Source organism: Caretta caretta, chromosome 11 (assembly GCF_965140235.1).
Source record: "Caretta caretta isolate rCarCar2 chromosome 11, rCarCar1.hap1, whole genome shotgun sequence".
Taxonomy (NCBI): domain Eukaryota; kingdom Metazoa; phylum Chordata; order Testudines; family Cheloniidae; genus Caretta; species Caretta caretta.
In genome coordinates, this window is record NC_134216.1 from 9,214,036 (window position 1) to 9,237,919 (window position 23,884).

The 23,884-nt window shown below is 44.2% G+C and overlaps 1 protein-coding gene across 2 annotated transcripts in view; it reads left to right on the forward strand.

Moving 5' to 3' along the window:
- GLI2 (GLI family zinc finger 2) overlaps positions 1–23,141 on the forward strand; it is a 246,042-nt gene extending 222,901 nt beyond the window's left edge. For both annotated transcript variants that reach the window (XM_048869923.2, XM_048869924.2), the window contains exons 10-14: positions 4,017–4,166; positions 8,129–8,293; positions 13,208–13,489; positions 16,275–16,611; positions 17,864–23,141. In XM_048869923.2, the coding sequence (XP_048725880.2) occupies positions 4,017–4,166; positions 8,129–8,293; positions 13,208–13,489; positions 16,275–16,611; positions 17,864–20,217 (3,288 nt within the window). In that variant the 3' untranslated portion in view covers positions 20,218–23,141. The remainder of the gene's footprint in view (positions 1–4,016; positions 4,167–8,128; positions 8,294–13,207; positions 13,490–16,274; positions 16,612–17,863) is intronic.
- The last annotated feature ends 743 nt before the right edge of the window (positions 23,142–23,884 follow it).

Here is a 23,884-nt window from a genome sequence, read left to right on the forward strand (position 1 = left end):
TTAGAGGTACAGTGTACAAACACTGCAAGATCAGCTCACAGTTCCTTGAAGAGTTTAGTTGCAGCGAAGCCTTAGATTAGATTATTTGATAGTCTTATGTTTCAGCTGCTGAGGGTGTAATTCTGGTTCCCCTTGCAAAGCCCAATAAAAGGTCTGTGTGTAGGGGATCTTATATGGCTGCTGGGGGGGATGAATCTCCTCTCCTGTAACGGGCAGTTGGACACAAAGCACCTGCATAGCCCAGTCACTGAACCCTGTGGGTAAGTCTGTGCTGCATCTGGGAAGTGTCATTGCCAGTGCCGGTAGACAGACTGGGCTAGCTCTGCTCGAGCTAGCATGCTAAAAATAGCACTGTGGGTGTTGCTGCTTGGGCAGTGGCAGCTCAGATGAGCCACCCGAGTCCAAGCCCACCCAATCCTCTGGGTTCAGGCCTGGGTGGCTAGCCCCAGCCATCGCCACTGCCACAATGTCCACTCTGCTGCTCGGGGACTCATCCCATGTTACGCAGGGGCTCTAAACACCCTGATCGTCCCCAGTGCAGTGGGAAATAAAACACTGCCAGTGTGTTGGCCCTTCTGCTGCCATGCCGCGGTTCGTCGTCCCAAGCCAATGGGGGCTGCGGGAAGCGGCGCGGGCCAAGGGAGCGGTGAACCGCAGCCAGTGGGAGTTGCAATTGGCTGAACCTGCGGACATGCGCCAGGGGCTTTCCCTGAACAAGCAATGGACCACAGTTGAGAACCACTGCTCTAAAGTAAACCTAAGCCAATTCTGAATGCTGCAGCCTCCTGTGATTTTGGCTTATCTTCACCCCATTCCTCCCACTATAAAATATGCCCTTGAGCATGATCTGTCCATTGGCATTTCTACCAGGTCCATCACCATGGTGTCTCAGTGCCACAAAGGCTGAGATTTTGGAACAATGGTGAAGTTAAGGCCCTTCTACATCTTCAGAGGGCTAGTCACCATCTAGTCTACAATATACCATGTACAGCATGCTAGTTTTTCAATGTGAGCAAGCTGCAGTGTTTTAGTCTATTGTACTTTTAGTCCATAGTTTAACGTGCTCTGTGATTGGCATGAACAAAACCCTGAGTTTATTCTCAAGGTTGCTAAATTCTGTTCCTGCCCAGGCAGCCATACCTTGCTGTGACTGAGCGGGCAAGTTACTCTGTTTTAATGAGCATTTGTTTCCCCATGCTGCTAAGTCTCACAGACCATCAAATCCACTGATCTCAGTGGCCAGCGAAGGCAGGATCTGCATGTCTGACCTTGGGAGGGATGGGGGATGGCTGAAAAAACGCTGAATCTAAAAAATCCAAACCCAAGTATTTTATTTTAGGACTTCCTGTTGATGTATTTTATTGAAGTCATAGGAGCGGGGGAGAGTGGAGGGATCATGATTTTGGCAGCTAGATTCTGTTCAGAGAGAAATAAGTCTATTAGTCTATACATGTAACAATACAGCTGCAGAACTGTTCTCTGATTTGTTTTATCGTCTTCAGAGATTGATCTTCCCTATCCTTGTAAAATATGAATCTAGACTTGCACCAGGTAAGAGCAAGGCTCCACTTTGCTGCTGTGTTTTCAGCACAGGGGTGAAGGTTTTTATGGAACTGAGTAATTAGCAGTAATTGGGACTATGGAGTTCTCCTTAGCACATACTTTACAGATGTTGTCATATCCTGCCAGCAGTTAAGCTTTTGACAGCAGGTGGATGTTTTAGAGCCGGCATCCGTTCTGGCACTGAATCATATTTTCTTTTGCCCTTTACCAGCACTATAAAAAGGGGTCACAGCTGCATAATTTGGAAAGGGATTTGGAGCTGGAATGTTGGTTTGGACCATTCCAGAGACAAGAACCAACTGCTTCCAAAAACCAGAGGGTGCTCAGGTCCAACACTAAGCAGTGCTTTTATGTTTTGCTCTTTCATAGACTTTAATTTGATTTGGGATTTTTTTTTAAAATTTCTCTTGTTTGCTGTTAGTCTGAGATTCAGGATATAGGGGGGTCAGATCCTCAGCTGATTACAGTGGAGCTACACTGGCCTACACCAACTGAAAAAACCATGGTCTCTCTGCATGGCTTTGCCCAGTGGTAGCAAAATCCCTTTTAAAAAGCATGAAATTCCTACTGTTGAGCACAAGTGAGGAAGCAGTAGTTGACTGGAAATGGACAAATCTGTGCACATGCAGTGTTTCTTAAAGAGTAACATAATGTCATGGTTTTGTATATATCACAGCATGTATATTAAAGAATATAATTTTCTAAACTACCTGCAGTTCAGGGAAGTGGAACAAAGCCATCATGGTTTTTTTTTTTTCCATTTTAGCAAATGTCATGTGTTCGACTCTATAGGACATGTGGTGTCAGCTCACATGCCTTGGCATCTGATATGTCTCATCAGTTCTAATTTAGTTGAATTATAGGCAGGTGAGTTTTTAGTGTAAGATCAGGTACACGGCAAGTCAGCCAGCTGCAATCACAGGTGTGCTAGTTGCTGGTTCCGTTGCGGCTATGAGGCATCTGACTGGCCTATGCTGACAATGAATGTAAATTAAAGTGCAAGAACTTATTCCAGCCTTGTGCCACATGGGTAAAATGGCATAAGGAGCCATTGCTCTCCCTCCTCTATCAAGTCCCAATGAACAGCATGTCAGGATTATTACCTAGCTCTCAGCAAACTGTTCCTGTGTCTTCCTCTGTGTTTGTACAGCACCTAGCACAGTGAGGCTCTGATCTCCTGTTTGAGTTCTTTGCTTATTACAGTAAAATAAATAATAATAAAAAGGGCTCATCTTCCACACTAACTGGTTCAGCACAGGCCTAGTGGGGTGTTTGTTGGCTGGGAGCCATGGCCAGGCCCATAGGCGTCTGTGCTGAAATCTGCGATAAGTTACATGCTGGTTATCTTCTAAGGAGGAGTAAAGAGTTCCTAGCAGTTCATATCCCTTTCTTCCAAGTCTGTCATGAACTGTCCTACTCTGTGCTGGCCAGTGACTCTGCTATTAGAAACACAGAAATGTAGGACTCGAAGGTACCTCAATAGGTCATCTAGTCCAGACCCCGCACTCAAGGCATTACATACTAAGTATATAATGGTGCTACCCATCCCTGCCGCACAGCTGCCCTGACATTTTTCATATCTAAATTGAGTAGAAATAGGATTGTATGCAATGGGGATTGCTTAGGAATCCTTTCTCTTTTGTTGCGGTAATGTCTGACTAGAGGAATGTTTTGCTTCCTCTGTCGGTGGGTCACGTTTGGGCCCCCCACTGAGAAGCATTCTGGGTGGGAGCTCAGGGATCATGGATCGTGGTCCGCATGTTGTACATTTACACTCCCAATGCTCTCCCGCCCTCTGAAACAGCAACAGCCCCTTGCTTCCAGTACGAATAATGTGTGCAGTTTGTTCTGCAGTTGGCCAGAGTAGGGATACACATTGCTTTTGCAGAGCATAGGTCAAATCCCCAGTTGACACAAGCTGAGGGCCTGGCCCATTGCATCAGTAGCACTTTGAACAGGTAAAAAACCAGGTCTGTGCTTGAGGAAGTAGCAGTATTGTCGTTTATTTGTTTTATCGTGGTGCCTAAGAACCCTAGTCAAAGACGCCCTTTATGCTAGGTGCTGTACAAACACCGAACAAAAAGATGGCCCCCTCCCCAAAGAGTTTACAATCTAAGTATAAGACAAGAGACAACAGATGGGCTCAGACAGGAGTACAAGGAAACAATGAGACGTTATTGGTCAGTATGTCTCTGCATGCCAACAGCCATCACACGCCAGCATTACCATCCTACCCTTGTGTCTAAACAGTCCTATTCTGTGTCCTGTCATCCAACCCCAAAGACAGCTCAAGAGCCCCATATGACTCCATAGCATTATTTATATCTTGGTAACATCAGACCACAACTGCTGTGGAGAGGAACTGTGGTTTTTTCTGTGCATTTCAGAGTGACACATGCGGTGATGGCTTTAGCTGTTCTAATCATGATCTGGTTTTCTTTCTCTTACGCTAGCACATCAATAACGATCACATCCACGGGGAGAAGAAGGAGTTTGTCTGCCGCTGGCAAGACTGCACTCGGGAGCAGAAGCCATTCAAGGCTCAATACATGTTGGTGGTGCACATGCGAAGACACACTGGAGAAAAGCCACACAAGTGCACGGTGAGCCGATGGGGGCACAGCTTTGTGCAGACCGTTAGAATGGTGTGGGGGGCTCGTGTCCACATGAATGTATATCTGGACCCAGACTAGAGAGTCACACCAAAGCTCTATGAATGAACCCACCTCCCCATTCTGGGCAAGTTCCGATCCAATCTGTCAGCACTAATGGGCGTTAAGTACTTGCAGGCTATCCCCTGGGGACATTAAAGTTAATGGAGAGGAAGGCTAGTCCAGTGGTTATGGTGCTAGCCCAGAATTTGGGGAGACCTGGATTCAATTCCCTGCTCTGTTACAGACTTTCTGTGTGACCTTGGGCGAGTCATTTAGGGGCAGATTTTTAAATGTATTTAGGCACCTAGCTCCCTTTGAAATCAGTGGGAGTTAGGTACGTAAATCCTTTTAAAAATGTGGTCCTTAGCGTCTCTGTGCCCCAATACCCTATATGTCAAATAAGGGTGATACTTTCCTATCTCACAGGGTTTTGTATTGCATATTCAGCTTTCCAACTACGAACTATTTCCCCCCACTGAAGATTACGTAATCTGGTGATTTACACCCATAAATTAAGACTCGGCTGGGCCAGTTCCTTGGTGGAGTGAATCCTTTGTGGAGCTACTCAAGTTGATACCCTATAAGGTTCTGGCCCCCAGAATGTTTAGGTGGCCAAGTTCTGAAGACCAGATGAGTGATGTGCAGTGTGCATTGGCCCAATTAAAGGGATCTAGAATAACCTTTTTGCATTCCAGGGCTGCTGTAATTCAGACCTGTATCAGGGAGTAGAGTTGGTCCTGCATTAAGTACCTGAACACTGTGCTGTACAAGGCTCTCTCCTGGCCCTGGCACATCCCCTACATAACTTTGCCCCATCCAACGTGTCCCCTCTGTTTGGGCAATCCTTCATGTCCCCTGTAGGGCAGCTCCTTGGCTTCGTGTTGTCCTAGCAGTGCAAAGCAGACAAAACTAAGGATTGAGTTAAACCCTTTTCCCTTTCACACTCTCCATCAACTTTGCAGCTCCACTATCCTCACAACTCAGGCTCATGCCTCACAGTTAACTTTGGCCCTGCCTTCCCTTTTCTTTAGGGCTGTCTCATCTGAACTGTTGTAGCCTCCTCCTGTCAGCCTCCCTAACTTTCCCTCTTTGATCTATCCAGCATTCAGCAGCCACCATGACCCAGTGCCCTATTCCCCATTCCCCATTTTCACCTTCATGCTTTTGCTTTCATGCTGCTCCTGGGATGAGTCTCTCTTCACATTCCTTCAGATCCCTCCTCCTTTTGCCTTCTTCCCACTATTCTCTTCCACTCCTGGACCATCCCCAAGCCCAGTCTCTACTCAAAAATATCAGACCGTATATGACTTGTTTCCTATATGGCTGCTTTGTCAATTTTCTGACCCTCTGTGTGTCTCATTTAGGGTGTAAGCTCTCCAGGGCACATGGCCATCTCTCTGTGTTGATCTGGTAAAACACCGAGCACAGTTACACTGTGCTATAAAACTTTCATAAGAACACCATGGATTATTCAGTGCGTTGTTTGATGCAATGGATTGAACATGAGTGGAAGAGTCAGCTCTGCCCTTGAAGTGATCAGCAGCTAAAAGTACGGGGGATCAGCTCCCCAATCCATGCTAAAAGCAGAGGGGAGCTCCTCCTTCTCCCTCACATCCTGTTCAGCTGGTGCAGCAGAAGCTCCCCTTCTCATTTCAGCCTATTTCAACTCCAGGTTGTTGTGCTGAATTGGAACTACTGGAAAATAATTTGAGCATCTCAGGAGCTGAGTCAATCCTACGTGCTGGAGAATTTCAATCAGGCTATGTGTTTTACTCAAATTATTGCGGCGTCATTACTCTGCACCCCAAACTCACTTTTTGTACAGGGAAGATCCTGAGTTTCTATTTGCCTATGGTGCTGAGGCCAGTACCCTTCTCTGCAGAAGCTTTCCTTGTCCAAGCCAGTTCAGCTGTGATTTCTCAACGTTCCATTTATTTTAAACAAAAAGAGAGACATGGGAATGTGATGTAAATAAGACTAGAGGTGAGCCCAGGCTGTGGAGTTTGGATCTGATCTAACGCAAAGGTCAGGGATGTTTTAGTGCAAAGCCCATTTCTGTATAAGACATCCAGATTCCACATTCACAGACCAGCGTTAGCTGTGGGAACATCTGGTTTGAGCACCCAAGGATTTGGTTGTCCTGTTCAGATGCCATTATTTGAAAATTGGGCCACAGTGGGAACTGCATTACTCTGATAATAGCCAGTATTGCTAGACCACCTGAATGAGTTACTGTATGCTCAGTTACCAGTGATTTCCAGTAAGTTGAGTGATATTTTTCAACACCTGTAAATGACCTATGATGCCACATGCTGTAAGCACAGGGTGAGAGAACAAATTAATGATATTCTGTTAACTCATGGTTATGACATGCTGAATGAAACAAATGTTTCTAAAGGAAGCTTACTACAGCACTCAGAAACTATGGTGATGGGCACAATGTGAGACCCTAATTAGAACAGAATTACCTGTGCAAATGTGTTCCTTCATTTTATCTAAACAATTATACATCTTAACCTTAACAATCGCATCCATCATTAAATTGGACTATAGTATTCCTATAGTATAGGAATGGTTGCAAGTACTATGGCAGACAGTGGTGTGTGGAGCCATTACTAGAATTACTACCGTTCTTTTCTGTAAGAGATTAACCCCAAGATTCATGGCTCTTCATGCTCATTTCGATCAGTGTTCTAGACTGGAGAGAGAGGCAAAAAGGTTCCAACAAAAGTTCCCGTTTCTCCTGAACAGTACTGAATGACTTAACTTTTGGTTTTCCAGAACAAGGGCCTCTTTTTATTCCCAAGACTTTCATAAATGGCAGCCTGAAGTGACCCTCCTAATTCCAGAGTTAGACGAACTGATTAAAATGAGCCCGCTGTGGTCCCCAGAGATTGAAATGGGAGCTGGGGACATTTTTGACATTCAGATCACATATTAAGGCACTTGAATAAGGATTTTTGTATGGGGTTTTCCAAAGCACTCAGCACTGGCCTAACTGCTCCCACTGAAGCCAATGACAAAAAGGCCCATTTGACTTCAATGAGAGCAGAGCCAGGCCAAAGTCAGGCACTTCTGAAAATGCAACCCTAAGAGACTAGCTTTAGGCACCCATTTTTTTAAATCCTATCCAGTGGTTTTAAGTATGCTGTTAGTTCAGTGTCATTACTACTTGGAAATATTACTGGGCAGTATCTCATCTTCTCTCAGCCATTTTGGCTGCTTGGCTGAATCCTTCCATAGTACAAACAAGGAGAGTCAGCCAGCACTGGATGGTGGTGGGACTTACATCATTGAAAATCTGGTGATGTCTCTGGAGTGCCTCTGGCTCTTTGTGTGGGAAGTTGCTTTTGTTCCAGGCCCCTGGCCTGTGGTGCCATCCAAGAATCCATTAAGACTGAGGATCTTGGTTCTTAAGATGGTAATGTCAGGCAGGCTGACCTCAGAGCCCTCAGGAAAGTGGAACCAAACTGTAATTAGGGAAACTTCAAAGCTTGCTATTTTAACTCTTTTCCTTTAGAAAACTGGCTTGTCTCGCAAGCTTTGGAGCTAGTGAAATGGAGACACCTTGGTCAAGATTTTCAAAAGCAGCTAGTAATTTGGTGGGGCCTCAATTTTTGGATGCACAACCTGAAACATCTTAAAGGGGAGCCTAATATTCAGAGAACAGGTGCTCAGCGCTGCCTGAAAATCAGATTCCTGTCAGGTATAACCCAAAATTTGAGGTTCCCTAAATCACTAGCCTCTTTCGACAATTTTGCTCTGCCCAGGAAGGAAAAGCTCTCTCAACAAAGTGGATGTTAGTTTGTAAAAGACAGACTCCTAAAAAGGGAAAAGAAATGGAAAGCAGATGAGGAGGGAAAAACCACCACTGTGGTTGATGAATTGCTCCCATTGTGTTTTTATTTTAGTTTGAGGGTTGTGCCAAAGCCTATTCCCGACTGGAGAACTTAAAGACACACCTGAGATCTCACACTGGAGAAAAGCCGTACGTCTGTGAACATGAGGGCTGCAATAAAGCCTTTTCCAACGCTTCAGACAGAGCAAAGCACCAGAACAGGACGCATTCCAATGAGGTAAACCCATCCTCACCACAAGTGCTGTGGATTTTTAACAAAATTTTTGCTGACAATATACACTTTACATGCTGGACTCGTGTAAAAAGGAATTTGCCATAATGAAAGACTTTTATTTTTTTTACTTGGATTTATTTTGCTGCAGAGCCAGACCACATTAGCTTTATATTTATGAAAGCCATGTTAGAAACTATAAACAGATGCTGAAATATGCAAATTTTCTGATTGGCTTTTGAAATTAAAGCTGGTGCTTTCCAAATTCATAATTTTTAATAGTCCAAACAGGGTCCTACATTTTTGTACCTTGCTTTCTAACATGATTGCAGCATAGACTCATCGGGGTGTGATTTCTACCCTGGGTCCTGACGCTTTGGAAATAGTCGTACCTGTATCTTTTGATATACAATGATAAAGTGTGATGCAACTCTTTGTTAACCCTAGATAATTTAGACCCACTATTAGAAGTTGGGCAATGCAGGAAATTGCCTTTATTGTAACGCATGTGATGGTCTGCCGCAAATGGCTAAGGCTGAGGATTAACAATTATATTACTACTAATTAGCAGACAATGGAAAGGGTAAAAAAACAATGTTCTAGAGTTCTAGTAATGTTTGCAACCATGAAGGAGTAAGTTTGTAGCCTAATTTGTAACAGTTAAATATGAATCATTGGAGAATGGAATAATGTGATTTCAATGGATGACAGAATTTTAAAGCAATACTATATTACCCAGTGATAACCAAACCTCAAAAGGTTTCACAGATTTGGTTCAGATGGGAATAAGCACTCCAAAGTTTTGGATGTTTCTCTGAGCTATTTTAACTAGAGAAGGACCCAGATGAGCAACCCAGATCCAAATGTCTTTCCAGGTATTCAGATCTGAATCCAAATATTTAGGCTGACCTCTCTCAGTTATAAGCTGGTGGGTAAGTTAAAGCTGCTCCCTTGCAAATCTGATTTGTACCAGGGCTGGGCAGCTCAGGACTTATAGATTCATAGACTTGAAGGCCAGAATATCATCTAGTCTGCCCTCCTGTGTATCACAGGCCATTCAGTTGCACGCACTACCCCTATAATGAGCCCAGTAACTTGTGGTTGGCTAAAGCATATCCTCCAGAAAGACATCCAGTTTTGATCTAAATACAGCAAGAGATGGAGAATCCCCCAGTTCCCTGGGTAGTTTGTTCCAATAGTTAGTTACCCTCACTGTCAAAAATGTGTGATCCATTTGAATTTGGTTGGCTTCAGTTTCCAGCCATTGGTCCGTGTTATGCATGTCTCCACTACATTAAAGGGCCCTTTAGTTCCTGATATTTACTCCCCATGAAGGAACCGAAACGCTGTAATCAAGTCACTTCTCACTTTTCTTTTGGATAAACTAAATGGATTGAACTTTTTAAGTCTCTCACTGTAAGGCATTTTCTCCAGACCTTGAATAATTTTTGTGGCTCTTTTTTGCCCATCTCCAATTTTTCAACATAATTTTAGAAATATGGAAATTAAAACGGGATGCAGTATTCCAGCATTGGTCTCCCCAGTGCCAGGTACAGAAGTAAAATCACCTCCCAACTCCTACTTACTACTCCCCTGTTCATACATCCAAGAATTGCTTTAGTCCTTTTTGCCACAGCATTGCAGTGGAAGCTTGTGCTTTGTTGCTTGTCCGGTATGACCACTAGATCTTTCTCAGAGTCATGGCTTTCCAGGATACAGTCCCCCATTTCTGTAGGTATAGCCTGCATTCCTTGGTCCTGGATATATAACTTTGCATCTGACAGGTTTCAGAGTAACAGCCGTGTTAGTCTGTATTCGCAAAAAGAAAAGGAGTACTTGTGGCACCTTAGAGACTAACCAATTTATTTGAGCATAAGCTTTCATGAGCTACAGCTCACTTCATCGGATGTATCCGATGAAGTGAGCTGTAGCTCACGAAAGCTTATGCTCAAATAAATTGGTTAGTCTCTAAGGTGCCACAAGTACTCCTTTTCTTTTTGCATCTGACTGCATTAAAATGCATTTTGTTTGAATGGATCCAGCTTACCAGGCAATCCAGGGAGCTGCAGTAGGTCTCTGATAGTCCTCTCACTACTTGTACGCAGTGTAGTTGGAGCTGTGTCAGTCCCAGGATATTAGGACAATATCTTTGAGGTAATATGAGGTAATATATTTTACTGGGCCAACTTCTCTGTTGGTGATAAAGACAAACTTTCAACCTTGCACAGAGCTCTGTATGACTCGAAAGCTTGCCTCTCTCACCAACAGAAGTTGGTCCAATAAAAAATATTCCCTCACCTACCTTGTCCTCTCATAAGAACATAAGAATGGCCATACTGGGTCAGACCAAAGGTCCATCTAGCCCCATATCCTGTGTACTCAGGCTAGACCACAATTTCACATGCAGAAAAGATGGACTTATCCACCAATATTCACAAGAACTTAGGCCCGGATTCCCCAGGTTTGTCCCCATCAGTTTGTAACAAAACTATTAGGAATATGGTTCAGCCTCTTACTGCTTTCATGGCATCAGGTTTCCAGGCTGCCAGTATATCACTACTTTGGCCGCCATTCATTTGAAATGAGGTAATGTACCTGGGTGTTGTCAATGAACCCATTAGAATCCCCTCAGGACATCGCACCTGATGGCCTGTTGTGGATTTTCCAGGGAAGAGATGCTAGTGTTGTTCCAGAAAATTGTTCTGTAAGTCCATCACCCCACTGTGGTGCAAACCTGCTGGCTCATTGAAAAGTTCAAGGTGACGCAAGTCCACAACTATTAGGCTATAGATGGGAGTAGGCTGACCAGGTAGCAAGTGTCAAAAATCGGGACAGGAAGTGGGGGGTAATAGGTGCCTATGTGAGAAAAAGCCCCAAAAATTGGGACTCTCCCTATAAAATCGGGACATCTGGTCACCCTAGCTGGGAGGTGTGATTCCCAGCTCAGGTAGACTTACACGCACTAGCTCTGATCGAGCTAACACGCTAAAAATAGCAGCGAAGCTGCGGCAGCACAGGCAGCTTACACAGGCTAACCCCACCTGCCCAGGACCCTGGGTACACACTCGAGCAGCTGCTACCTAGCTAGATCAAAACTAGCTCAGGCGTATCTATACATGCTCCAATCACATCTCCCTATTGCAGTGCAGACATACCCAAAGAGACATTTTTCTCCAGCTCAAGCTGAAATACAGTTGAACTCTAGAAATCCAGTGCCCCTGAGTTTCTGAGGAGGCTTGTGATGATTCTACCAGCCAAAGAGATGTAACTTTTACAGTATTTGTGAAGGATGTGGAAGGAGATATTGGAACTGTTTGCCAGGCTTAAACCGGCAAAAGCAGAGCGCTCCTAACACCAGATATCTCTATTTGAACAATGCTTAAGATATTTTGTAGGCATCCCAGGGAAGCAGCATTTAGGCTTAATTCAGTTGCTGGGGGGAAATTCTGATTAAGCACATCTCCCTTAAATGGAATTCTTGGTAGCACTGGCAGTAATGACCACATTTCAATATTCTTGATACTCATAAATATCAAACAGAGCTATTATCTACTCCCCAACATTAGGGCTAAAGGACCTTTGTAAGTCATCCTATTCCCTTTTCCCTAATGCAGATTATAACAACAGTAATAATACTTCTATATTGCCCCATCCAAGAATCTAAGTGAGCATTACAAACTTTAATTCATTAAATCACCACAACACCCTGAGGTAGATACTTATCTCCCCATTTTACAGATGGGGAAACTGAAGCACAGAGAGTTAAAGTGACTTACCCAAGATCAGCCAGGAATTCTGTTGCAAGAATAGATCTCTAGTGCTGTTCATGTGATTGTGCTGGTTTAGTTTTGTTTGTTGGTTGGTTTGATTTTACCCAAAACTAACTAACTAACTAACTAACTAACTAATTCTCCCCCCAGCAGTTTTACATGTGCTCTTTTTGTCAAATTCGAAAATAGATACCTAACTAATAGAAATGGCCATTTTTGGTTAACCTTAGAAAATCATTTACCTGTTGTTCATTTAGATGGATCCGTTCCAATGTCTCAGTGAAAAAGTACTTAGAGCAATTGTGAGGCTGAAGTGCTGCTTGTGATGAATTCAACCCTTCAAAAGCTGCAATAGCCTTCACAGCTTTGGTGCTCATGCACATTGGAATTGGAAAGTGGATAAATCAAAGTTTGTTTTTTTTTAAAAAAGAAAGGATAGCTACTTGCTAACTTCTGTTTCCAAAAGTCTGGCCTCAGACTTGCTTTGCTGCAGCGATCAATGATTCATGATTCCAGGAATACAATGCCATCGTCTTAAAAAGCATTGCGTGCCTGTGGTTTGTTTTGCACAATAACAGATTTCAGAGTGATGGGTGCTGGGTGCTGGAGATATACAAAAGACTAGATAGACAGAATCCAGTCTGGCTTAGTTTCTCTGGATTTCCATAGATCAGGAGGTCTCAAACTTTTTCCCAGAGTAGACACCATCTTAATGGAGAGATTGTCTTGTAGACAATCCCCTGCAATTCCAATGACTCAGACCACCTCCCCTCCCATCCACAATCATGAAACATTCCTGTGGCAGCAAATGCTTAGGTGGAAAAGTAATACTAGGAAAGTATTTTGTGAATTTTTAGCTATCTTTGAATTTTGCAGCCCAAAACAAGAAGTAAAGCCAGTATCAAGCGACGAGCCAGATCTCTGTGGCCCACAACCAAGTGTTCCATGACCACCAGCAGAACATGGATCACAGTTTAAAAATCTGCCACAGACGCGTTGCAAGACCCTAAGAGGCAGATTCTCCATATTTTTTGCTGGCAGCATCATGTTCATTGTGTTCTGTAAGGACATGGCTTATCTTTGTCTACAAAGCATGTCCACAAAATTTCAGTCTGCTTTAAAAATAACCTAAAATTTGTCATATCAACAGAAACCCTATGTCTGTAAAATCCCGGGCTGCACAAAGAGGTACACGGACCCCAGTTCCCTCAGGAAACACGTCAAGACTGTGCATGGGCCCGACGCCCATGTCACGAAGAAGCAGCGCAACGACGTTCACCCAAGGCCGCCTCCCCTCAAGGAAAATGGCGACAACGAAGCAAGTGCCAAGCAGAGTAGCAAGGTGTCAGAAGAAAGCACCGAGGCTAACAGTACCACCAGAGGCATGGAGGACTGCTTACAAGTCAAAACAATAAAGACTGAGAATTCTGTGGTAAGAGAGGCTGTTCTTTAAAAGATAAGAGTATGGTTTGTAATTTCTCAGAGAGACAGGTGAAAAATGTAAAGTTGCAGCCTTTTTCCTCCTCATGCATTTGCCATGCACCCAGAAATTTGCAGGATGATCCCAGTTTTCAATGCCCTCAACCCCAAAGTTAAAACTGCAGGACAGTTAGGAGTCCCCAGTGTATTTTGTGTTTTGTTACACAGCAACACAGAGCCCAAGGTGTGATATTTGTAACATTGCTGATTCATCATGATAGGATGATGAATGAACGCATCAGCCCATGCGGCCTTAATGCCATGCCATGAAGGTGAAAATGTGACAATAACATGTTGTCATAATACAATTTCTTTTGTCCCCCAAGACACTTTAAATCATGCAGTAGTCTTATTTCCTTTCCAAGCCAGTCACATGTCATTTCATTAAATCTGTGTGTTTTTGTGTATTACACAGTAGTTAGAGGAAATCAAGAGTGTTGCTGCACCACAACTCTTTCACATTTCAACATTTCTCCTTCCCTTTGCAGCGAAAAAGGCAAAATTTTTGTAAAACAAGAGGCAATAAATGGCTGAACTGAAGTCACTTTCACCTGCTAGAGTTCATTCAGTTCCCGGGTTTCTCTCTGGAGTTGAGAGAATTTCACAAGCCTTGAGACTCAAAGTATACGGTTTCTTGATTTTAAGCCAGGCCAAAATGTTTTCATTTCTACCAGTCAACATGGCTTTGCACTATAAAAGGGCTAGATGCCATGCTCTTGGGTGATACTGTGATGATATAGGAGTTTAGTCCAGGAAGGAATTGACTTTTTCACAGCCAGAATGACTTTTATTGGCTAAATGGACAATTTCACCTTCACATGATCCTGTATTCATTGAAAAACTCAGTGTAAGAATAACACACACACACGTTTTTTTCTATGAAAATATTTCTCCCCTACTTTCCCTAATGGTGATTTTTCTAACAGACTGTAGGTCATGTTCTTTCCATAGTTACACTCTGGGCAGCTCCATTGGTGTTAGGCACAGTGGGCAATCCTTCCTTTCTGCTATACCTACAGAACCCCTTTTACTTCACTTGGGTTGCATGGTGTAATGAGGGCAGTACCCAGCTCACTGTGCCTATCGACAACATATGTATCTGTCTGTATTTACTACTTGTTTCAATTCAAATCTCTGAAGCCCTGTGGTGGAGCTAATTGATTGAAATCACTTGTAATAGTGTCTGGGGTTCCTCTTTCTGACCCAAAATTCGATCTAATCCAAAATCCACCGAGGTCTGTGAAAATTCACTGGGATTTGGATCCAGGTACATTAAGAGGTGTTAAATTAAATGTGCTGACTTCTGAATTGGTGGAGGAGGGGGGAGGAAGGGGGGAGAAATAATTCTGCTAATTTACCCTGAATTGTGTAGTCCCCTCTACACTCTTTCACTAATCTTCTCCTTTTTGTTAATGTTCTTTTTATTCTAACAACCTATTCTTTGTTCCCACTTACCTTTCCTTACTGTACCTTCCTAAGGACAGTCGGTACTAAGGTGAGAAAATAAATTCTTTGTATTGAAATCGCTGTATAAAAATGTCATATATTCTGTACTGTGCACCGACAGCTAACCAAACCAAGTAGTGTTTAAATGCAAAGGGAGTGAGGAGGTACAGGTGGGCAGCCAGGAAGGAGCAATCATCTCTTTGTCAGTGTCCCAAGAATTCCCTTTACTTAATTCCTCCCAGCATTACACCCCAGCATTGCACTCCTGGAATGTAACCTCTGTCCTTCTGATGAAAGGTATCTGGACCCTTTAAAGCCAGGCAGCCCTGCTCCTTAGGGCTGGTTTTGATCAAAATAAGGCACTCGCTCTCCCAACACTCCCACCTGGTCCTGGGGCTAAGTATGTTGCCTCTGCAGCATTCCCAGGTTTTGACAATCTCTGGAGCAGGAGTTCACGACCAGGAATTGAGAACCTGGCATCTTACCTAACAATGAAGAGTGCTGTGACCAAGCAAGTTCAGACCATTCAATGTTTGTTGAATATAAGTTGCTCAGTGTGAAATGTCATTTCTAATGCAAGTAAAACAAACCTTTATGGTACTTATCTACCCAATCTGTAAGTGGGAGCTTGCAAATAGCAAGCCATGTTTTTATCCGTCTAGAAAGATTGTCAGCTAAACTAATTACATGTTAAGGTATTTAAAAGACAGAAATATGCTGTGCCTGAAACACTTAGGACTTGATCCTATGTTAGATAAACTGGTGCTCATTGCAGCTGTACCTTGCATAATCTGCTAATGCACTAGCTTATCTTCATGAAGCATCAACCCTTTATCTACTGCAGCAGCAATGTTTGGTCTGTCTCTATGGGCAAAATGAAACACACCAAAGATTTTTAACCTGTGGGGTTTTATGCAAATGCTTGTGAATTTAAAAAACAAGTCCATCCAGATTTGTTAAAGTATTGCTGTTTTTAAATAAACCTTCCCACAGCATGAAACTATAATACTAGTTGGCATTAATTAGCATACTGGCCTTGTCAGCAGCAAAGACTGGATATGGAAACTAAACTATACACTCCCACCTAGAAAGTGCTCCATGGCTGCAGAACAGAGCTGAGACATGGCAATGGGCAGCATGTCTGTGTATGGGGAAGGTGGTGACCACCTGTTCCCTGTACCAAATGTATTGATAAATAGGAGACTTCAGTCTCCAGGCCCGCGTGCGTGCGTGTTCCAAAGCTGCGTTTTCAACTGCAGAACTCAGATCTTCTATTATTTCTCCTTTCCAAGATGTGTCAGTCCAGTCCTGGTGGCCAGTCATCATGCAGCAGTGAACCATCACCACTTGGTAGCACCAACAACAATGACAGTGGAGTAGAAATGAACATGCACAGTGGGGGAAGCCTGGGAGACCTGACCGCACTGGATGACAACGCTCCTGTTGTGGACTCGACAGTCTCATCGGGCAATTCAACAGTCAGCCTTCAGCTAAGGAAACACATGACAACGATGCAGCGACTTGAACAGCTCAAGAAGGAGAAACTCAAGACGGTTAAGGATTCCTGCTCATGGGTGAGCCCAGCTCCACAAGTCAGAAACACCAAGCTGCCTCCCATACCAGGAAATGGTAAGCCATGGTCCTATGTTCTTCCCGCTGTTAGGCTCCCTCAGGCCATGTCCCATGTCTCACAGCAAAGGGTCTGCCCTAGAGCAGAATCATTTCCCTGCCTATAAACATCACTCCTCGCAGAATAAAGATGAGCTGTCTCATAAAAGGACAATGCAGGTGTGAACTCAGCTGAATAATTTTGGGTGGGATTCCCAGAGTTGCCCAAGGCCAGTTTGCACCCGCCCCCACCTTACCCCAGTGGTGGAAATCAGAGCAGCCCTGTGCTAGCAGTAACAATCCCCTATGGGCTGTTTTGCCATGTAAGGACTGCTAGAGCAGAACAGCAATCCAGCCATGCCCCCATCCCTGCCCATGACTTTGGCCTGCCCCCATATCAGGTCGGGAGCTTGGTGATGGTGGCATAGAGCCACCTATGCTAGTTTTAACTTCTATGCCAGCTAGAGATTCCTGACTAGGACAAATTTATGATCATTTTGTGCCTCTCCAGCTTATCAAAGGAAAAGTCACTGGGCAGATGATCTGCCCTTAGAGTTTACTGAATAGGAGCTTCTTGAATTGCTCTGGAAAAGATCTCAGAAGGGTGCATAAATTTCTAGTACTGAGCAATCAGACCTCTGCCTGTGAATTTTTGAAACCTGTTTGAGTGACTGATCATACGCCCAGGCTTGGAAACCACATGTTGTGCCTGTAGTGTTTTCATTCTGCCTTATAAAAAGAAGCCCATAGGAACGTTCTCCTCATCGGTTGCAGTGGCAATGAAGCAAACACTGGGAAAGACTCTGTAGCAGCGACTCAGTGAATTTCCTGAGTACATCTCACTGTCCTCTTTCCCTGCCCTGTACTGTCCGTTTTCTCATCGGAGCATAGAGTCACAGAATATCAGGGTTGGAAGGGACCTCAGGAGGTCATCTAGTCCAACCCCCTGCTCGAAGCAGGACCCATCCCCAATTTTTGCCCCAGATCCCTAAATGGCCCCCTCAAGGATTGAACTCACAACCCTGGGTTCAGCAAGCCAGTGCTCAAACCACTGAGCTGTCCCTCCTCCCCAGAGCTGCAGACAATGTGCTGACTCCATTACCAGTTAGTCACGTTTACATCACTCTTCTTAAGCAAACATTTGCTGGTGGGTAACACACACAGATCTGTATTTAGACCCCAAGCACAACAGTGAATGTAGTGTAGCTATTTACCCCAAAATAGCCCTCTCAGCTAACAAAGCCATTTTTCTTCCCCCCCAACCTTCTTCCAGGCTCTATCCTAGAAAATATTGGTGGTTCCTCGGCTACACTGCCTAATCCTAGAATAACGGAGCTGTCTGTAAATGAGATTACGATGCTGAATCAGCTCAATGAACGCCGTGACAGTACAACAAGCACCATCAGCTCAGCCTACACTGTAAGTCGCAGATCATCAGGGATTTCCCCTTATTTCTCTAGTCGCCGTTCCAGCGAAGCTTCGCAGTTTGGGAATCGTCCCAACAACACGAGCTCTGCCGACTCCTACGACCCGATTTCTACGGACGCGTCACGCAGATCAAGCGAAGCCAGCCAGTGTAGCGGCATACCTGGCCTTCTCAACCTCACGCCAGCTCAGCACTACAGGCTGAAAGCCAAGTATGCTGCTGCCACAGGGGGCCCTCCTCCCACACCTTTACCTAACTTGGAAAGAATGAGTCTGAAGACCAAGATCTCTCTTCTCGATGGGCCAGATCCTGCATTGCCTTCATTTCGCCTCCCTCCTGGGCCAAGACGCTGCAGCGATGGCAGCACGCATGGGTACGCAGCAGCCCTGTCCTTTCCCCATGACGCGTCAGGTAACAACACAAGACGCGCAAGCGATCCTGTGAGGAGACCCGCCGCAGACCCACTGTCCCTCCCGAGAGTCCATCGCTTCAACAGCACCAACAGCATGAATCCCCTCCACCCACCACATCCTGCGGACAGAAGGAACTGCAGCCTTTCAAATTACACACGCTCTGATGGCAGCCTTCCCAGGCACGTCTATTCACCTCGACCTCTGAGCATTAGTGAGAATATTGCCATGGAAGCAATGTCAGGTGAGACAGAGGGCCCCATTGGAGAAGATGACATTATGTTGCCAGATGATGTAGTGCAATATATCAAATCTCAGAACAATGGGGCAGCTGTAGAAAATGCTTCCATGGGGTACAGTAATGAAATGCAAAACTTCCAAGGCAGTGGGAAACTGCAACATCCGAACTTGTTTAGCCAGCGCAGGATGGCTGGAACTGATGCAAGCATGAACCATTTGGGTCCAGGGATGGCAGAGTGCCACATGAGCTTTGGCACTCCCTCGAACATGAGCAAAAACAACATGCCCGTCCAGTGGAATGAGGTTAGCTCAGGTACCGTTGATGTTATGTCTAACCAATCGAAGCAACAGTTTTCTCAAGGAAACTTAGCTGTTGTCCAGCAGAAGCAGAACTTTGGTCAATATCAGAACTTTAACCAGCAGCAAATGCAGATGAGTCAAAGCGGTATGAACGTGACACAGCAGAATTTTATGCAAAGAAATGTGAGCATGGATGGACAAAGGCTAAACTGTATGCAGCTGAGGCAGCAGCAGCAGATAAATCCAGGACCTAATATGAACTCTGATCTGAGCCTGCACCAAGGGTATAACCAGGCTCATCAAATGCTTAGCCCAAATGCAATCAGTGGAGATCCAAACCAGCTTTCTCCTTCTTGTAGCAACATGGTAGTGAAGTCTGGATCCCACGTTCATCCTCAGCAAATGGACGTTGCAACGGATCCCTCTTTAATGGTCAACAGTAATAGACTGACTCAGGTCATGCATGAACAAAGTCAGCAGAACTATTCATCTCAGACAAATCCCATGAATTTCTCCATGACTCAGGAGGTGTTTTATCAGCCCCCTTCTTTAATGACCTCAAATCAGCCAAACTTTGAGCCCCAACAAAGCATAATGGGTTCAGCTGGCCAGACCTACACTCCTGGAATGGTACAGCCTCATCCTCCACCTGACCCTAATCCAGTAAACAGACATCGAGGGATACGCAACATTCAGCAACTAGGTTACATGAGAACTCCGCACGCTACTAATACCATGAGCCCTGGCCAGGAAACAGCAGAGGCCACTCCGAAAAGAACCAACAATATGGTGTCAATCCAGGCTCAGCAATGTGCAAACAGCACGAGGGAAAACAATATGATGTACTATTATGGTCAAATCCACATGTATGAACAAAATGGAAACTTTGATAACCATGTGGACTGTGGAGTGGGACAGCAGCAGTGTGCCTTGAATATCAAGCCAGCTGCCATGCCTTCTCCCGGAGCTAACCAGGTGTCAAGCACAGTGGACTCACAGGGTCTGGAGCCTGCTCAGATAGATTTTGATGCCATCATGGATGATGGAGACCATTCAAGCCTGATGTCAGGAACCCTCAGCCCTAGCATTCTGCAGAATCTCTCCCAGAACTCCTCTCGCCTTACAACTCCACGGAACTCTCTGACACTGCCGTCCATACCAGCTGGAATAAGCAACATGGCGATAGGCGACATGAGCTCCATGCTAACCACCCTGGCAGAAGAGAGTAAATTTCTTAACATGATGTCCTAATGATAAAGCCCCATGGTTTGTCCCAGGGACTTTACACAAAGCAGTTTTATGAATGTGCTTTTTAAAAATAATCCGTTTCTATAGAGTAGCATTTTTGACAAGTATTAAATACATTAAAAGGATTCAAAGTAAAAAATGTCTCTGCACAGACTTGTATAAACTATCTAAAAGCAGTTTAGCACCAAAAGAGTGCAACCTCAAGTATTATTTTTTGGCTTGGTTTTTCAAGGGTCTGAGCAACGCCACCACCAAATGAGACTATTGCATAAGAATGGTTAAAAATGAAATCTTTTCCTCCATGTTTGCCACCTCCCTGGGTTTTCTTTTATTATGTCTGCAAAAAGAAAAGACCATTTCTCAGTGCATGCCAGAAACAAACGGAGGGGTGTCTTTTTGAGCTGAATAAAAGCCATACTGCATATTCTGCTCCAGTGAGAGAAGCATTTAGTTACATCTCCCAAAAAGTCCACTCCCAGCAGTATCATTTTGAACAGTTCTTTGTTCCTTGCGACTTCGTAGAAAAGTATCAGTTCCCAACAGCGTCTCAAAAAAGTGCCTTACTATGCTTTAGTGTTAAGTAGTCAAGGCCTCTCTTCCACTGAAATCAAATATAGTGTATATAAAATCAAGAGAAATTTATAAAGCATAGCAGTGTTTCGGAAAAACATCAGAAAGATACATTGATGGGACACATGAAAGATTAATGCCCCCTTTTGTCAGATGTGTTTGCAATATGGTTTATATCATGGGTAGAATGTAGCAGAGGCCTGAAAATACCATTCGTCTGAAAGCATCTCTAATGGCAGGAAGGCCCCAATCCTGCAAAGGTTTATGCATGTGCTTAACTTTATGCCCTGTCAGTAGTGACTTCAGTAGAATAGTGACTTTCGTCTGAGGCCTTAAACAATTTGTGTAAATCAGGGGGTTATATAGGAATTAATTCAGGGAAGCCTATGGTCTGTGTTGTACAGGGAGTTGGACTAGATGATCACAGTGGTCCCTTCTGGTCTTAAACGCTGTGAATCTATGAAAATCGCTAATGGGGCTTCACAACAGCTCAGCTCTAATTTTTCCTCATCAGGGTGATGGGGGGGCATATAATTACTTAGCTAGCTTACGATTTGTCTACACAAACAGTTAGGTCACGGCAAGCTGAGGTGTGACTCTACCCCGCACTAGCCTGCCTCAGACTAACTATCCATGTGGATCTTGCTGATGCACATTAACAGTTCTTCGTGCACTTTGATCTGGTCCTCTTTGAAACGGGACTAGATCCAAGCGCACCGACGAACAGTTAATGCATATCAGCAGGGCCTACCTTGCAAGCTAGTGCAGGCTTGATTCGATTCACACCCCAACTTGCCACTAACTAAATGTTCATTAGTCATTAAGACAAGCCCTTAGTCAAATGTCTGGGATTTGTAGTGGGCTATCAGAGCTGTGGGTGAAAGCCTCTCTGAAAATTACCCGTTGGGGTGAATAGGAGGAATCTAACCACAAGAAAATCCTCCACAAAATATAAACTGGCTAACAGTTTTTGCAATTTTAGGGCCTGATCCTGAAGTTAGTGGAAAGACTCCTCAATGTATTATTTATTACTGTTGGTAGACAAAAGGGTAAACACAGTGAAAACAGACCTCACTGAAATTTACCACATCTCAAAAAGACAATTCTTTTCTTCCTAGTATTATAGTGTTAAGTATGTCAAGGGGAAGGGTACACATGTGAAATTCCCTCCTGATTCCAGACACCCTGTGTGCTGAACTTTAAAAAACTAAACCAAATGTGCATGATATCGCGTCAGCAGGGCTCTGTCCTTTCCTGCTCAATTGATGGCCAACTCTTTACTGAATGTGGCTCAGTTCCACCTGCAAACTGCAGCTCCCATTGGGTGCTTTTTAAAGGTGCTAACGTTGGCTTTCTACAATCACTGCTCTCCTTTTGCACTCACCAGTGCCACACAAACTGCACTGATGCTAGCATGGCTTGTGGCCGTTGCACGAACGCCAGTCATTATTCCTGCCCAAAAGTTGTGATGCCAAATACCCCAGAAGACCACACATAAACAGAATATACATTTACCATCGGACCAGAGTGCAAAAGCCTTCCTAGTGTTGGGCAGTACCCTACTCCACGTATTGTCCTATTAATTCCAGTGGCACTGCGTGGAGAGTTAGGGGTGAGTGAACATAGCAGAACCTGGCCCACCCTAATTCTTAAATAAAAAGCTTGGGTAAACAAAGCATGATGGGCTTGATCCTGCCTTCCTCACATATCCTAAAACCCTTTTGATGTCACTGGGACTCCTGGCTGTGCTAGGAAAGCAAGATCAGGCAGGGCAGCTGTTTGCACTTGTGCCTAACCTAGAAAGATGAATTTAAAATGATTGGGCTTTTTGAGTTCATGGTACAGACTGACCTGCAGTTACCTCACCCTTGCATTTGAGGAAAGAGGGCAGGGCACAATTTAGGACTCTAAGCCATACTGGGCATATGGAGTCACACTTTGGGCCTCCCAAATGCTGCAACTGATCAGGCCCTTGTGTCTCCATTGGCTGTTGAGCTGATTTATTCAGTGGATGCATATGAGAGTGCTTGTTAGTGAGCCCCACTTCAGGCAACACGTGTAACAAGAAAAGATCAAACCCCAAAGCGAAACCATATCTCCAATTTGTCAAGATTCCTATAATTGTTCAGAGGTGGTCTTCCTTCATTTACTAAAATAGCATTGTTATAACCATTCCAGCTCTGTATATAGTATGTATAGAAGACATCATTACTAAAAGCACTGTAGGTGAATTGTTCTGTCAAATTTATATCTTATGGACATTTTTAGCTGTTTTCTACATCATAAAAATGGAGGTAACATGCTGAACCTGTATATAAGCCTTTTGTACATTAAAAAGTAATTTTTTTCATAATTTATTTTGTTTCGTTGTTACTGTATTGTGGTAGCACTCAGAGGCCCATGCAGGTTCAGGGCCTGCTTGTGCTAGGTGCTGTTCACAGATAAAAAGATGGTTCCTGACTTGAGGCGCTTACAATCCAAGTACAGGCTACAGAAGGATACAACAAATTGATGGAGTGTGTGCTAGGTAACGGACGCATTTGGGCAGTGTGATAAGCAGCAGTCACAGCACACCAGCTGCCTAGCCATTATTAAGAGACAAGGTGGGTGAGGTAATATCTTTTATTGAATCACCTTCTGTTGGTGAGAGACACAAGAAGAGCTCTGTGTAAGCTCGAAAACTTGCCTCTCTCACCAACAGGAGTTGCTCTAATAAAATATATTACCTCCCACACCTTCTGTCTCTAATAGCCTGGGACCGACACATTACAACAACACTGCATATAATCATTGCTGAGTTTTTTGTAGGCATCACGGAAAAGGTGAGTTTTAAGGAGAACAAGGTAGTGGCTTTTGGGGGTTTTACAGGAAGTTCCTGCCACACCTGGGCAGTTAGCTCCTGCCACGCAATGGGCAGTTAAGGCTGGCATTGTTGGCAGAGCAGAGATGGGGGTTGATGGCTCAATAGCATACAAGGGATGAAAGGTAGTGCAGGGCTAAGCTATGATGGGCCTTACAAATGAATACCAGTTGTTTTCTGTTTGGTGCAGTGAAGGGGAAGCCAGTCTGTTTGTTTCCTATTTGACAGTAGCTGGTGACT